The 13,786-nt window shown below is 36.1% G+C and overlaps 1 protein-coding gene across 4 annotated transcripts in view; it reads right to left on the bottom strand.

Moving 5' to 3' along the window:
- The window catches only part of ZCCHC2 (zinc finger CCHC-type containing 2), an 85,635-nt gene that overhangs the window by 11,153 nt on the left and 60,696 nt on the right, over positions 1-13,786 (bottom strand). For all 4 annotated transcript variants that reach the window (XM_063451813.1, XM_063451814.1, XM_063451812.1 and 1 more), the window contains exons 7-11: positions 12,405-12,488; positions 12,120-12,174; positions 10,889-11,024; positions 10,414-10,469; positions 7,594-7,679 (exon numbers count right to left, since the gene is read on the bottom strand). In XM_063451813.1, coding sequence (XP_063307883.1) covers positions 7,594-7,679; positions 10,414-10,469; positions 10,889-11,024; positions 12,120-12,174; positions 12,405-12,488 — 417 coding nt within the window. The remainder of the gene's footprint in view (positions 1-7,593; positions 7,680-10,413; positions 10,470-10,888; positions 11,025-12,119; positions 12,175-12,404; positions 12,489-13,786) is intronic.

Genomic DNA, 13,786 nt, shown 5'->3' on the forward strand with positions numbered 1-13,786 from the left:
CTGCTCCACTTTAATATTATTTAATACTGCTCCACTTTAATATTTAATACTGCTCCACTTTAATATTTAATACTGCTCCACTTTAATATTATTTAATACTGCTCCACTTTAATATTATTTAATACTGCTCCACTTACAATTACATTATCATGTTGTGCTAGATTGGTGAATTGGGAGTGCATTTAAGTGTGTAGCAGTTATAAATTTAGTAAGACACAGTAGTGCTTCTTTCCACCTGTTCTACATACATTGACTTTCTAGCGCTTACATTTCTTTATTATATACTCTTTATATACAAAAGACAGGGAAGTCAAGAAATGGGGAGGGGTGGCCCTGTATGTGAAGGATAGCATACAATCTAGCCTAGTAAAAGTTAGTAAGGTAGTAAGGTCTTTTTGGGTTACGTTAGAATTTGGTAATCACACAGTAACTCGTGTAGGTGTGATTTATAGTCCCCCCAGGACAAATAGTAGGAGTTAGATCATCTACTAGTTGAGGAAATAGCTAAAATGACAATGAAGGGGGGAGTTATCATCATGGGTGACTTCAATCTTCATGATGTGAACTGGAAAAACAAAATAGCTGCTTGTGCCAGGAACACACATATTCTAAAATCCCTACTGGGAGCCAACTCGTAAAGAGGCCATACTAGATTTAATGTCAACAAATGGAGATTTGGTATCAGATATTACTATAGGTAAAAGTTTAGGATCCAGTGATCAGTCAGTGTGGTTTAATATGGGAACAGCGACAGTCACACCAGCCAAAAAGAAAGGTTTTAGACTTTAGAAAAACAGACTTTTCTAAAATTAGGATATGTGTAAAGGAATCATCATCAGACTGGAGCAATTTAACCCTTTAAGACCGGAGGGCGTACAATTACGTCCTTTTTTTAAGCGGCTCTAAACGCCGCCGGGCGTGATTGTACGCCCTCTATTTTTTTTTTTTTACTTACCCGGTCGCCGGCGATCGCGGTTGGGGGGACTCCCAGGGAGCCCCCGGCGGCACGTCTGCCCTCCAGCAGCCCCCCCCGGCCATGTGAGAGTGAGGTCCTTGCGAGGACCTCACAATCACATGGCCGGTATAGCTGGCTCAGGCATTGCCAGCAGGGGGACTAACTGTAATGACAGTTAGTCCCTCTGCTGGCTGATATCAAATAAAAGTAAAATCAGTTTAAAAAAAAAACATACATACATACATACATACATACATACATACATACATACATACATACATACATACATACATACATACATACATACATACATACATACATACATACATACATACATACATACATACATACATACATACATACATACATACATACATACATACATACATACACACATACACACATACACACATACACACATACACACATACACACATACACACATACACACTGTCTAGGTGTATTTTACTATATATATATATGAATATCAAATTACACGTAGACTGATACTGATTAAATATATATTAATATCAAATTACACGTAGACTGATACTGATTAAATATATATATATATATATATATATAATTATTGTTATATATAATATTAAAAAAATATGTAAATACGTAAAAAATATAATTAAAAAATAAAAAATAAATTAAAAAATATATAGATGTGTGTTATTTCGTTCTAACTGTATTGTGATATTAATATATATATATTTATATCAAAATACACGTAGAACAAAATATATATATATCAATATACATAAATATATACGTATATATCCCTATATATCAATAAAAATATTTAAAAAAATTATATATATATATATATATATATACACACATATACACACACACACACACACACACACACACACACACACACACACACACACACACACACATTAATGTAATATTTTTTAAAATTAATTATATATATATATATATACACACACATATATTAATGTAATATTTTTTACATAATTAGGTATCCTAATTAATTACAATTAGCGGGACCTGCCTGACAACCCATGCCGAAAGTATAGGGAATTTAATTTGCTAGCACTATATTTAACCCTATAACTTTCCAAGACACCATAAAACCTGTACATGGGGGGTACTGTTTTACTCGGGAGACTTCGCTGAACACAAATATTAGTGTTTCAAAACAGTAAAATGTATTACAACGATGATATCGCCAGTAAAAGTGATTTTTTTTGCATTTTTCACGCACAAAGAGCACTTACATGGACGATATTATTGCTGAAATACTTTTTACTGTTTTGAAACACAAATATTTGTGTTCAGCGAAGTCTCCCGAGTACAACAGTACCCCTCATGTACAGGTTTTATGGTGTTTTCAAAAGTTACAGCGTCAAATATAAGGCTTGTGTTTAATTTTTTTCACATTAAAATTCGCCAGATTGCTTACGTTGCCTTTGTGACCCTATGGTAGCCCAAGAATTAAAATTACCCATATGATGGCATACCATTTGCAATAGTAGACAACCCAAGGTATTGCAAATGGGGTATGTCCAGTCTTTTTTAGTAGCCACTTAGTCACAAACACTGGCCAAAATTGGCGTTTTTTGAATTTTTCACACACAAACAAATACTAACGCTAACTTTGGCCAGTGTTTGTAACCAAATGGCTACTAAAAAAGACTGGACATACCCCATTTGCAATACCTTGGGTTGTCTACTATTGCAAATGGTATGCCATTATGGGTGTAAATTTAATTCCTGGGCTACTATACAGTCTCAAAGGCAACGTAACCAATCTGGCGAATTTCAATTTCAAATGTAACGGTGCTATATTTGACCCTGTAACTTCCCAAAACACCATAAAACCTGTACATAGGGGGTACTGTTTTACACGTGAGACTTTGCTGAATACAAATATGTGTATTTTATTGCATTAAAAGCAAACAGTATTACGACATTGACAGTTAAACTGTCATGTAGAATTAAAAAAAATAACAGCATTTCTTATTTTCTCCCTTTTTTTTCATATTAAATTATGTTTCATAGCTAAATATTTGATATTAAATGAAAGCCCTGTTTCCCCTGAATAAAATGATATATAATAAGGGGGGGTGCATTTAATATGAAAGAGGTGAATTACGGTTGGACAGACATATAGCGCAAATGCCAGGTTTTGTTTACGTTTTGTTTTGTTCACAACTTGTACATTTGGCTCGTCCTTAACCCCTTAAGGACCGGACTTTTTTTGCGATGTTGTACATTTGCGACCAGGCATCTTTTTGACACTTTTGTGGTGTTTGTGTTTAGCTGTAATTTTCCGCTCTCTCATTTACTGTTCCCATACAAATTATATATTGTTTTTTTCAGGACAAAAGGGGCTTTCTTTACATACCATTATTTATATAATCTCATGTAATTTAATTTAAAAAAAAAATGAAAAAATATGATGAAAAATTGAAAAAAATACACGTTTTTTGAATTTTATGTGAAAAATCTTTTACTCATCTACAAAAGCGAATGAAAAAAACTGCTAAATAGATTCAAAATGTTGTCCTGAGTTCAAAAATACCCAGTGTTTACATGCTTTTTGCTATTTTTTTGCATGTTATAGGGCTATAAGTACAAGTAGGATATTGCGGTTTCAAAACATACATTTTTAAAATGTATCAATAGTGACATTGTAACACTATTATCTGTCATAAATTGCTAAATAACACCCCACATGTACATATTTTTTTAAAAGTAGACAACCCAGGGTATTCAATATGGGGTATGTCCAGACTTTTTTAGTAGCCACTTAGTCGCAAACACTGGCCAAAGTTAGCGTTCATATTTGTTTGTGTGTGAAAAAAGTAAAAAACTAAATTGAACGCTAATTTTGGGCAGTGTTTGTGACTAAGTGGTTACTAAAAAAGACTGGACATACCCCATTTGCAATACCTTGGGTTGTCTTCTTTTGCAAATGGTATGCCATCATGGGGGTAATTCTCATTCCTGGGCTACCATACGCTCTCAAAGGCAACGTAACCAACCTGGCCATTTTCAATGTAAAAATATTTGACCCACATATTTGACCCTGTAACTTTCAAAAACGCTATAAAACCTGTACATGGGGGGGTCCTGTTCTACTCAGGAGACTTTGCTGAACACAAATATTAGTGTTTCAAAACTGGAAAATGTATCACAACAATTATATCATCAGTAAAAGTGCTGTTTGTGTGTGAAAAATGCAAAAAAGTCACTTTCACTGACAATATAATCGCTGTGATATGTTTTACTGTTTTGAATCACTAATATTTGTGTTCAGCGAAGTCTCCCGAGTAAAACAGTATCCCCCATGTACAGGTTTTAGGGTGTCGTAGAACGTTACAGGGTAAAATACAGTGATAGCAAATTAAATTCTCTGGACTTTCGGCCTGGGTTGGCAGGCAGGTCCCTTAAATTGCAATCAATAAAATAACTTAATTATGTAAAAATATTACATAAATACGCACGTAGAATTTATATATATGCATATTTATATATTTGAAGTCTACGTGTATATTTATATAATTATTTATGTAATTTTGTATATGGACATATGAATAGTTCGCATTCTTTTTATTTATTTATATATACATAGATATATATACAATTTCATTCTAAGTGTATTTTGATATAAATATATATATTAATATCAAAATACAGTTAGAATAAAATTTCGTATAGATATATATATTTTTTTAATTTTTATTATTATTTTTAATTTTTTTAATTTAATTTAAATTATTTATTATTCGTATTTTATAATAATATATATATACAATATATATAGTTATTATATATATATATATATATTATTAATTTACACACGTATATATATATGTGTATTTTTATATTACTATATGTACATATTAATATAAAAATACACTTAGCATGACATTATATATATGATATACAGACATATTATATAGGTATAATATATGTCTATATATCATATATATACACATATATAATAATATTTTTTTTTATTAACGTTCACTTTAAAAAAAAAAAAAAAATTATTTTACACTGGCAGGGAGACTGCCTGTCAGCACAGACAGTCCCCCTGCAGGCAGAGACTAGGACACCTATTGTGACCATGTGGTCACCCTGTTGGGCGATCACATGGCCACAGGGGTCCTAAACCGCCATGGGGAGACTGTCTGGGCTGCAGGCAGTCTCCCCACACCGGGACCAACGGCGATCGGGTAAGTACATCGGACGGTTAGGACGGTTCAGGACCGTCGCCGGTCGGCAACGCAAAAATGCCGATGACGGTCCTGAACCGTCCTCCGTCCTTAAGGGGTTAAATGGAGTCCAAAAGAAATGGGATTATTCTAAAGTTGCACTGTTGAAGGCATAAGAAAATTGCATTAGGCTGGTCAGAAAAAGCAAAAAATTCAAGAAACCACTGTGGTACTCTGCAAATGTGGCCAGAATGGTAAAAAACAAAAAGTTAGCATTTAGTAATTATAAGAAAATCCAGAGTGAGGAAGATAAGACAGATCTATACGATTAGGCAGAAAATGGCTAAGCAAGTTATAAGAGCTTCCAAATCACACACAGAAGAGAAAATAGTCAGAAAAAAAATAAAAAGGGGACAAAATAGTTTAGATACATAAATGAGAAAAGGAAAGTAAAATAAGGATTAGATTAAAAACAAAAGAAGGAAGGTATGTAGAAGAGGATAAAGGTCTAGCTGACTGCCTCAATTAATATTTTTGTTCAGTATTTACAGATGAAAATGAAGAAAAAAAGAGGCCTCAGTTAGGAAAAAGGACAAATTAGTAATTTGTTACATGTGAGTTTACAGAGGAAGAGGTTCTATTTCAACTGTCAAAAGAAAAGACAAATAAGTCAATGGGACCTGATGGAATACACCCAAAGCTATTAAAAGAGCTTAGTGGTGTACTAGCAAAACCATTAACAGATTTATTTAACCAATCGTTGTTAACAGGAGTAGTCTTAGAAGATTGGAAGTTAGCGAATGTTATGCCCATTCACAAGAAAGGTAGTAGGGAGGAGTCGGGCAACTATAGGCCAGTAAGCCTTACTTCAGAAGTGGGGAAAGTAATGGAAACCATGTTAAAGGATAGGATTGTTGAACATCTAAAATCACATGGATATCAAGGTCAGAGACACATGGATTTACTTCAGGGAGATCCTGCCAAACTAATCTTATTGATTTTTTTTGATTGGGTAACTAAAATAATAGATCAGGGTGGTGGAGTATATTCGAAGCTTCAGGGTACTTCAGGAATCTGTACTTGGACCCATTCTCTTTAATATTTTTATTAGTTATATTGCAGAAGGTCTTGATGGTAAGGTATGTCTTTCTGATGATACGAAGATATGCAACAGGGTCGATGTTCCAGGAGGGATAAGCCAAATGATTTAGGTAAACTAGAAAAATGGTCAGAGTTGTGGCAACTGACATTTAATGTGGATAAGTGCAAGATAATACATCTTGGACATAACCAAAGGGCAGAGTACAGAATATTTGAGTCCTAACCTCAACATCTGAGGAAAGGGATTTATGGTGATTATTTCTGATGACTTAAAGGTAGGCAGACAATGTAATAGAGCAGCAGGAAATGCTAGCAGAATGCTTGGTTAGATAGGGAGAGGTATTAGCAGTAGAAATAGGGAAGTGCTCATGCTACTGTACAGAACACTGGTGAGACCTCCCTTGGAGTATTGTACGCAGTAATGGAGACCATATCTCCAGAAGGATATTGATACCTTAGAGAGAGTTCAGAGAAGGGCTACTAAACTGGATCATGGATTGCAGGATAAAGCTTACAAGAAAGGTTAAAGGATCTTAACATGTATAGCTTGGAGGAAAGACGAGACAGGGGGGCAATGATAGAAACATTTAAATACATAAAGGGAATCAACACAGTAAAGGAGGAGACTATATTTAAAAGAAGAAAACTACCACAACAAGAGGACAGTCTTAAATTAGAACGGCAAAAATGTAAATATATCAGGAAGTATTACTATACTGTGAGGGTAGTGGATGTATGGAATAGCCTTCCAGCTGAAGTGGTAGAGGTTAACACAGTAAAGGAGTTTAAGCATGCGTGGGATAGGCATAAGGCTATCCTAACTATAAGATAATGCCAGGGACTAATGAAAGTATTTAGAAAATTGGGCAGACTAAATAGGCCGAATGGTTCTTATCGGTTGTCACATTCTATGTTTCTATGTATGCATGTCATTTATATGCAAATTTCCAATCACGTATTAATGGGCCTATAGTATCATGGTGCAATGCTGGAAGTGTTGCAGGTTTATTTATTTTTTTAGCTTAGCCCTGGTGAGTATAAATCAAAATCCGGAGTATATGCTATGGCTCACAATGGTGAATAATGTTTAGCCTAGCTGGTAGCATGGGACTTCACATTTTAAACCCTGAATATAAAACACATCTCCAGAAGTAAAGCAGCATCAGAATTCCTTATGACAGGCATGCTTAAAAACGAGAGGCAGACTTAGTTGACTCAACTACAAAGGCCTTGGAAGTAACAAATGCTGTTGCAAGCATGAATGTGTAAATAACTCTAAAACAAAACCTGAAACAGATCAGACAAACTAGGTTTTGGATAATTACAAAACATGTACCATACCTTTAACAATACTGTTCTTCATAATCTGAGTTGGCTTGACCCCATTCACTATGCAGACGGACTGGCCTTCAATTTTCTCCACATTTCTGATTGGGGGTAAGAAAAAAATATATCAAAATGTAAAAAGCAAATATACATAGATCAGCTACATAGAACCAAAATACCACAGTCTAAAAGGTATTCACTCTCAGAACAATGCCTGCATGTTGCCTGCCAAACCATCACATGCAAAAAGACAGCAGACATTAACATACAGATGCCTCCTTTTTCTTGAGTAAAAACTGCTATAGTACTTGGTAAACCGCTTAAGAAATTGTGTAAGTGAATATACATGGTCAGTCAGGGAAATGGTTTTGTGTGCACTCATGCTCAGTTTGATAGACCCATCGTTTTACATTTGCTAAATTGAACTCAGTAAGCCAACTACTTGTAAACCTCATCAAGTCACTTACCTGTAATCCAGCTGCGAGAGGGTCTTTTCCACTCTGCTTCTGGGAGATCCTTACTAGTGAGGATGTCATAGGCCAATTCAATGCTTCTCTATGGTAAGCCCTCACACAAATACTTTGAACAAGTGTACAAAGCAAGAGAGGAAGAGCACACTCCAGGCTGACAGTAACCGAGAGGCCATTATTAATATTAACTATAGATAATATTTATCTTTTCCCCCCCCATTTGTAACTTTTCCCACGAAATAATACTACGGTATTAAAAAAATATTTATTTTGATATATTTACTCACTTTATAAGGGAGTAGACACATGGTTCACAAATAAAGCACTTCAACATGCTTAAGTGCTTTATGTGTAGGTAGTAACCCTTCAAGGGGGGAAAGTAGTCAAATTGTATGAGTAAACTTGTCATTGCTTCCTCCCACCCCCCCCAATCTTTAACTGATATTTCTACTTTGTACAGAAAGCACACTTTTTTTCTTCACACTACATAGTGATACCCCAATGATGTACTGATACGCCACTGTCCAAATACAAAACAAAAATCACTATTTAGCAGTGTTCATTTTAGTCGACTAAATCCCCAGCAGGCCGGCGTCGACTAAATCTCCAGCAATGACTGGAGATTTTAGTCAACAACTAAAATCTAATGAGTTTAAATAAAGCCTCTGTCTCTTTTACCCCTTCCCCAGCCCGTCTGTGTCTTTCTGTCCTCCCAGCCCCTCAAGGCGTCTCTCCCAAGCCCTGGTGCGTCTCTTTTTCCCCCTTTCACAGCCCCTCTGTGCAGTGTTAATTTGGGCAAACTATGACACAAACTACATTTCAATTAAGTTTTAATCATAGAATTTTGCCTAAAAATGCCAAAAATGTTAGTCGACTAAAATTGTTAGTCTACAAAATTAACTCTGCTGTAGATATACCCCAAATAAAAACGTGAATTTTTCATAGGACCATATCTGAAACCAATCTGTGACTGTCCAATCACAGGCTTCCCAGTGTAGCTCAGTGAAACTTCTTTGCAAGGATGTGCTCTTGGCTCTGAGCTAAACAAACCAGGAAGTAACAGCACGTGTCTAATTGACAGCCATGGGTTGTGTAACGAGGTTAATTGATGAAAGTTTTAATTTTTATTTTTTTTAATTCTTTATTTTATTGAGGCATTGAAAGGATACATGACAGGCATTACAGAGTCATAGTAAGTTTCATTCAAGCTTGGTAAACAAAGATAGGAGTTAACTCCTAGCAAAATCTGCCTCTTTAAAAAAAAAAAAAAAAAAAAAAAAAAAAAAGATAAACAAGAACAGTTGAGCATTGTATAGCAAATATAAGTTTAAAGACATTTCCCATGAGTTTGGTCAGCAATAACAGGTGTTAGCATTAAATGAAAAGTCAGGAAGGACTGCTCTTTTCTTTTTAGGGAGAAACAGGCATTACAGAGCTTAGCAAGTTAGTTACCCCAGGAGGTCCCATAGTAAAAAGAGTAAATGAGACATGTGAGCAAGAAATAACAGGCATAACTAAACTTTGGCAGCAGTAGGAGAATATGCCTCAAAATTAGGTAAATAGTTCCACCTAGCCTTGTGCTTCGCTCATACTGCTGGTGGGCAGGATAGCAGGGCAGCGGACGTCTGCTCCACTCACCGCCCAAGCGGTCCCCATCGTGGGTGACTGAGAGCGCCCCTCCAAGGGACTAGAACTTTTCAGCAAGCCTCTCCTCGGAACCAGGGTGGCTTCCTGCACTGGGTCGCTGCTGTCAGGTAGTTATTAAGTCGTTTTTGTGCTAAAAAACTGGGAGAGATTGTAGTAGCCTCACCATTTTGCGACTGTTCAGCATGGCGGTCCGGCCCCGCCCCTCGATAGTTTTAATTTCTAAACACTAAATGCCATAATCACACATTACATCCTCTACAGTAACACACAACACATCCCCCTCCACTCCCTGTGGGGCTTCAAATTTGGGCCCTGTAGGTGAAATCAGGGCTGACCCTCTGGGTCCAGGCCTTGAGCTGTGCAAGGGAATCCAAAATGTCTGCTGGGAGGCCAGGCCTGCAGTGTGTCCCTTTAATTACTGGTAACCTTAATTACTTGGCTAGCAGGATACAGGAAACCACAACAGCTGTGAAATGTGAACATGTCTAAATCTGAATAACTGCCCTGTGCCAAGTCTAAACGAATAAGTAGACATTGCCACCACTCAGATGAGGATTTAAAGCTGCCTTGTAAAACAGGAGAGAGAGTACAATTATCCACTTTTTTAAATAAAAGATAATGGGCAAATTTATAATGCAGTGAATTTTATTTTTTAGAAATTTTAACCTTCATACTATTCCTCCAGTACTTTGACAAGAAAAGGAAAATCAAAAATTACCTTTCTGATGTGGATTCTGAGCCGGCTGGAAATGAATAACCTTTATCTGTTGCGCGCTGGAAAGACAGCAATGGTTTTAGTATCTAATTTGTTGCACAAGCATACATTACAACAAATGTATAAAGACAGAGTGCTTTAAACACCAGGCCAGGGTCACACATACAACACATTCCAAAAAACACTAAACAAAAAAATAAGATTAAATAAATCCTAAGAAATTACCCCCACACCCCAAACCATTTTTGAACATTTTGCCTTTTTAACTGGGGTTTGAAAATGGCTGGAAACCTTACAGTGGGAGGGAAGGCCAGTGCGCTGTAATGCTTATGGTACTTCAAGTGTTCCTTTAAATAAATAAATCTATAGAATTTAAAATTAATCTAGGACTTACAACAGACAAGTGATAAAACCAAAGCAATTTAAGGTTGTCAATACAGTTTGTTTTTGTTTTTTTAAACAGCAAAATACAGCTCACCTGGTGCCCTGAGTTTCTGTAGTGCTCGTAATGCAGGCAAACAGGACCGTTTTTCTTCCTCCAGTCTGTGCCACCATTTTGTTCGCAGTGTGGCATGTGAAGTCTGTTTAAAGAGCAACTTTTAGGACCCAGGGTGCTGTTGAGATAGTAAAGCATGTTACTGACACATTCAATATACGCCCATCATAAAAATATCAAATAACAAATGCAATTACTAAAGTACACACCATAAGCGTATGACTGCACATAGCCCTGCTTTATTAAATTGTTTCCCCAACACAGACATGTACTCAGCCTGATCTTGCTTAACGATTATCTACTAAACATCAGCCACACACTACTTCACAGACAAAATCAGAACTAGAGGATACTTTGATTTTGCTAAATATATGCACCAGTTTCCACTTGCATCATAAATGAGAAAGAACCATGCAGCCTTAAAACTAAACTTAAAACAAATCTTTTAAACTTTACATAGCACTGCTAAGCTCCTAAAATAACTTGGCTTTCCTTTATCAAGTAAATGTTTTTTGACAAGAAAATTTGAAAATATGGAGTATTTTTCAACTGGTTCATGGTGACTCATTTGCAAATGTTTATATTTGTGCCTTCCTAGGGTCTATCAACTCTGTTAGTGGATCTACTCTTTTAATACAAAATCAGGACCATCTGTCAACAAGAGTTTCGTATCTGAAAACCACCCCATGCTATCCAAGTCCTCCCTCAGCCCGCCTTCTGGGATGACCTTCCAGGAAAGGCTGTAGGGAGAACTTGGATTAATCATGGGACCTGGTGTAAGTATGTGTTTTCTTCTGTTGGGGGATATGCCAGTAAGGGCCTCTCTAACCAAAAACAGTACTTTATTTATAAAAAATAAAAAAAATTGTGATGGAGTAAAACTCCCAGTTGCAGATGAAAGTGAGCTTGTGCCTCCTGACCAGAATCAAGATTTAAATATTTTTTTTTCTTAAATGCGCAGTTTCAGGATCCCAACAATTTTGGAATCCTGTGCATATTCCATGATGCTGAATCACCATAATGGCCAGGTGAGCAATAGAAAACCATGAAATCCCATCATCTCTGTATTACTATAGCACTTTTTATCACAAGTCAAAAATGTTTATATGATGCATGTGACTAATGGGCAGTGAGATAGTGAGTCCTGCTTCTCTAGAATTCGATGGATACATTCCACTTCATATAAACACCAAATTGTTATAAAAACGCTTACTGTGTAATGGGACATTTTCCAGCAGGCTTCTTGTGTGCCACATGCTGCTGAATATCTAAGAGGAAACAGAAAATCAAATCAGACAATAAGTGCCTGCCAACAAGGACCAATAACTAATATTCATGTAAAGATTGGGTTTGCTTTTTCATTAAAAGACCAACAGTTCATAGACATTGCCATGTTAATTAGAAGTAGACCTGGAAAATATACAAATTGATCGATTTCAATCAACTGAGGTTATTGTATCAATCAGGTGTAAATGTTTAAAGTCTGTACATAACGCACCTTCTTCCTGACTGGAGGCCTCGGAGCTGTCTTCTTTAAAAAGCTCTGGAGTTTTGCATGACTTTGGAGCGGCCATTAAGTTATCTTTAAAATATCAAAGAGGAACATATTATGTCAATAATGTTCTCTCATTAAGAAGCGACAAGGATACTTTGAGACATTGCAAGTACTATTGTGTTCATAGTGCGGTACAATAAGTGTCAATGACATCCCACCACTGAAAAAAATATCTAAGAGCTTTGTTCAACTATCTTCACAGAGTAATTTTAAACAAATGCCACAATTTGCATAATAACACAAATAAAAGTAACTGCCGGTCTTCAATCACATTTTGCTTAACAGATAATATACAGAAATTTAAATAAGGCTTCATGTTTTACCGGTGTGCATTACAGATCTGTTTTTGCCATTCTATTGCTAAACAGCAACTTTGTGTTGAGTGTTTGTAGTGTAGCAATCAATTGTCCACGCTTTGATTTTGGAATTTCTACAACTTTCTCAGCTTAGCATAATCAATTTAAAAGGATTAGCTTTGAAGTATTGTGACATGTATGGCATTAACTCTGCTCCTCTAGATAATCTGGAATCACTGCACGAACAGCCTCGTTGTACAAAAGTGAATACCTACATTTCTGTTAATGCACTAAGCTCTGATAAACATTACCACATCAGAAATGTGGACTGATTGTGTTTTGTGACACCTAGAATCCAAAAAAAACAGAAGGATTTTTAAATATATTGCCAGGGGAGTATGTATGCACCACATGTATAGGTTATCTGATTAAATGCAATCTTACATGATATTAGTATCATACAGTCTTTTCGCATTAATTCACATACAACAAACATAGTACATAACCTCAAATAAAGCACAGTAAATATATAAATTTCATATAAAGCACAGAACAATCATGAGCCTTGCCTTACACTATTCATCACCTATGTAGTGGAAGTGGCATTATGCACATGTCAGCTAAAGGCCGAGAAAGAAAAGGAGAATGGTGTATGAAATTCTTTAAAATAGATACACCACCAATATTTGTTTATAGGAGGACACTTGCAGTCCTACAATAATAGAACTATACCTTAACTATGCGTTAGACTAAGCCAATGTAAGAAACAAAATAAAAAATGACAGGTGAAGTGCTACACCTTCTTGACTCGTGTCTCTGACTGCCTCTCTGCGATTTCCAACTGGATGGCTGCTCACTTTTTAAAACAAACTGTCTAAAACATAAATTCTGGTCTCTCCTCCCTCAAGTGTTGGTTCTCCAGTGTGTCTCCCTCAAAGTCAACGGCGCCATCACCTCTACCTAGCAGGCTCGCTGCCTAGGTGTTCTCTTTGATGCCAACCTCTCCTTCACCCCTCATGTCCAGTCGAT

This window comes from Pelobates fuscus, chromosome 4 (genome assembly GCF_036172605.1).
Source record: "Pelobates fuscus isolate aPelFus1 chromosome 4, aPelFus1.pri, whole genome shotgun sequence".
Classification (NCBI taxonomy): domain Eukaryota; kingdom Metazoa; phylum Chordata; class Amphibia; order Anura; family Pelobatidae; genus Pelobates; species Pelobates fuscus.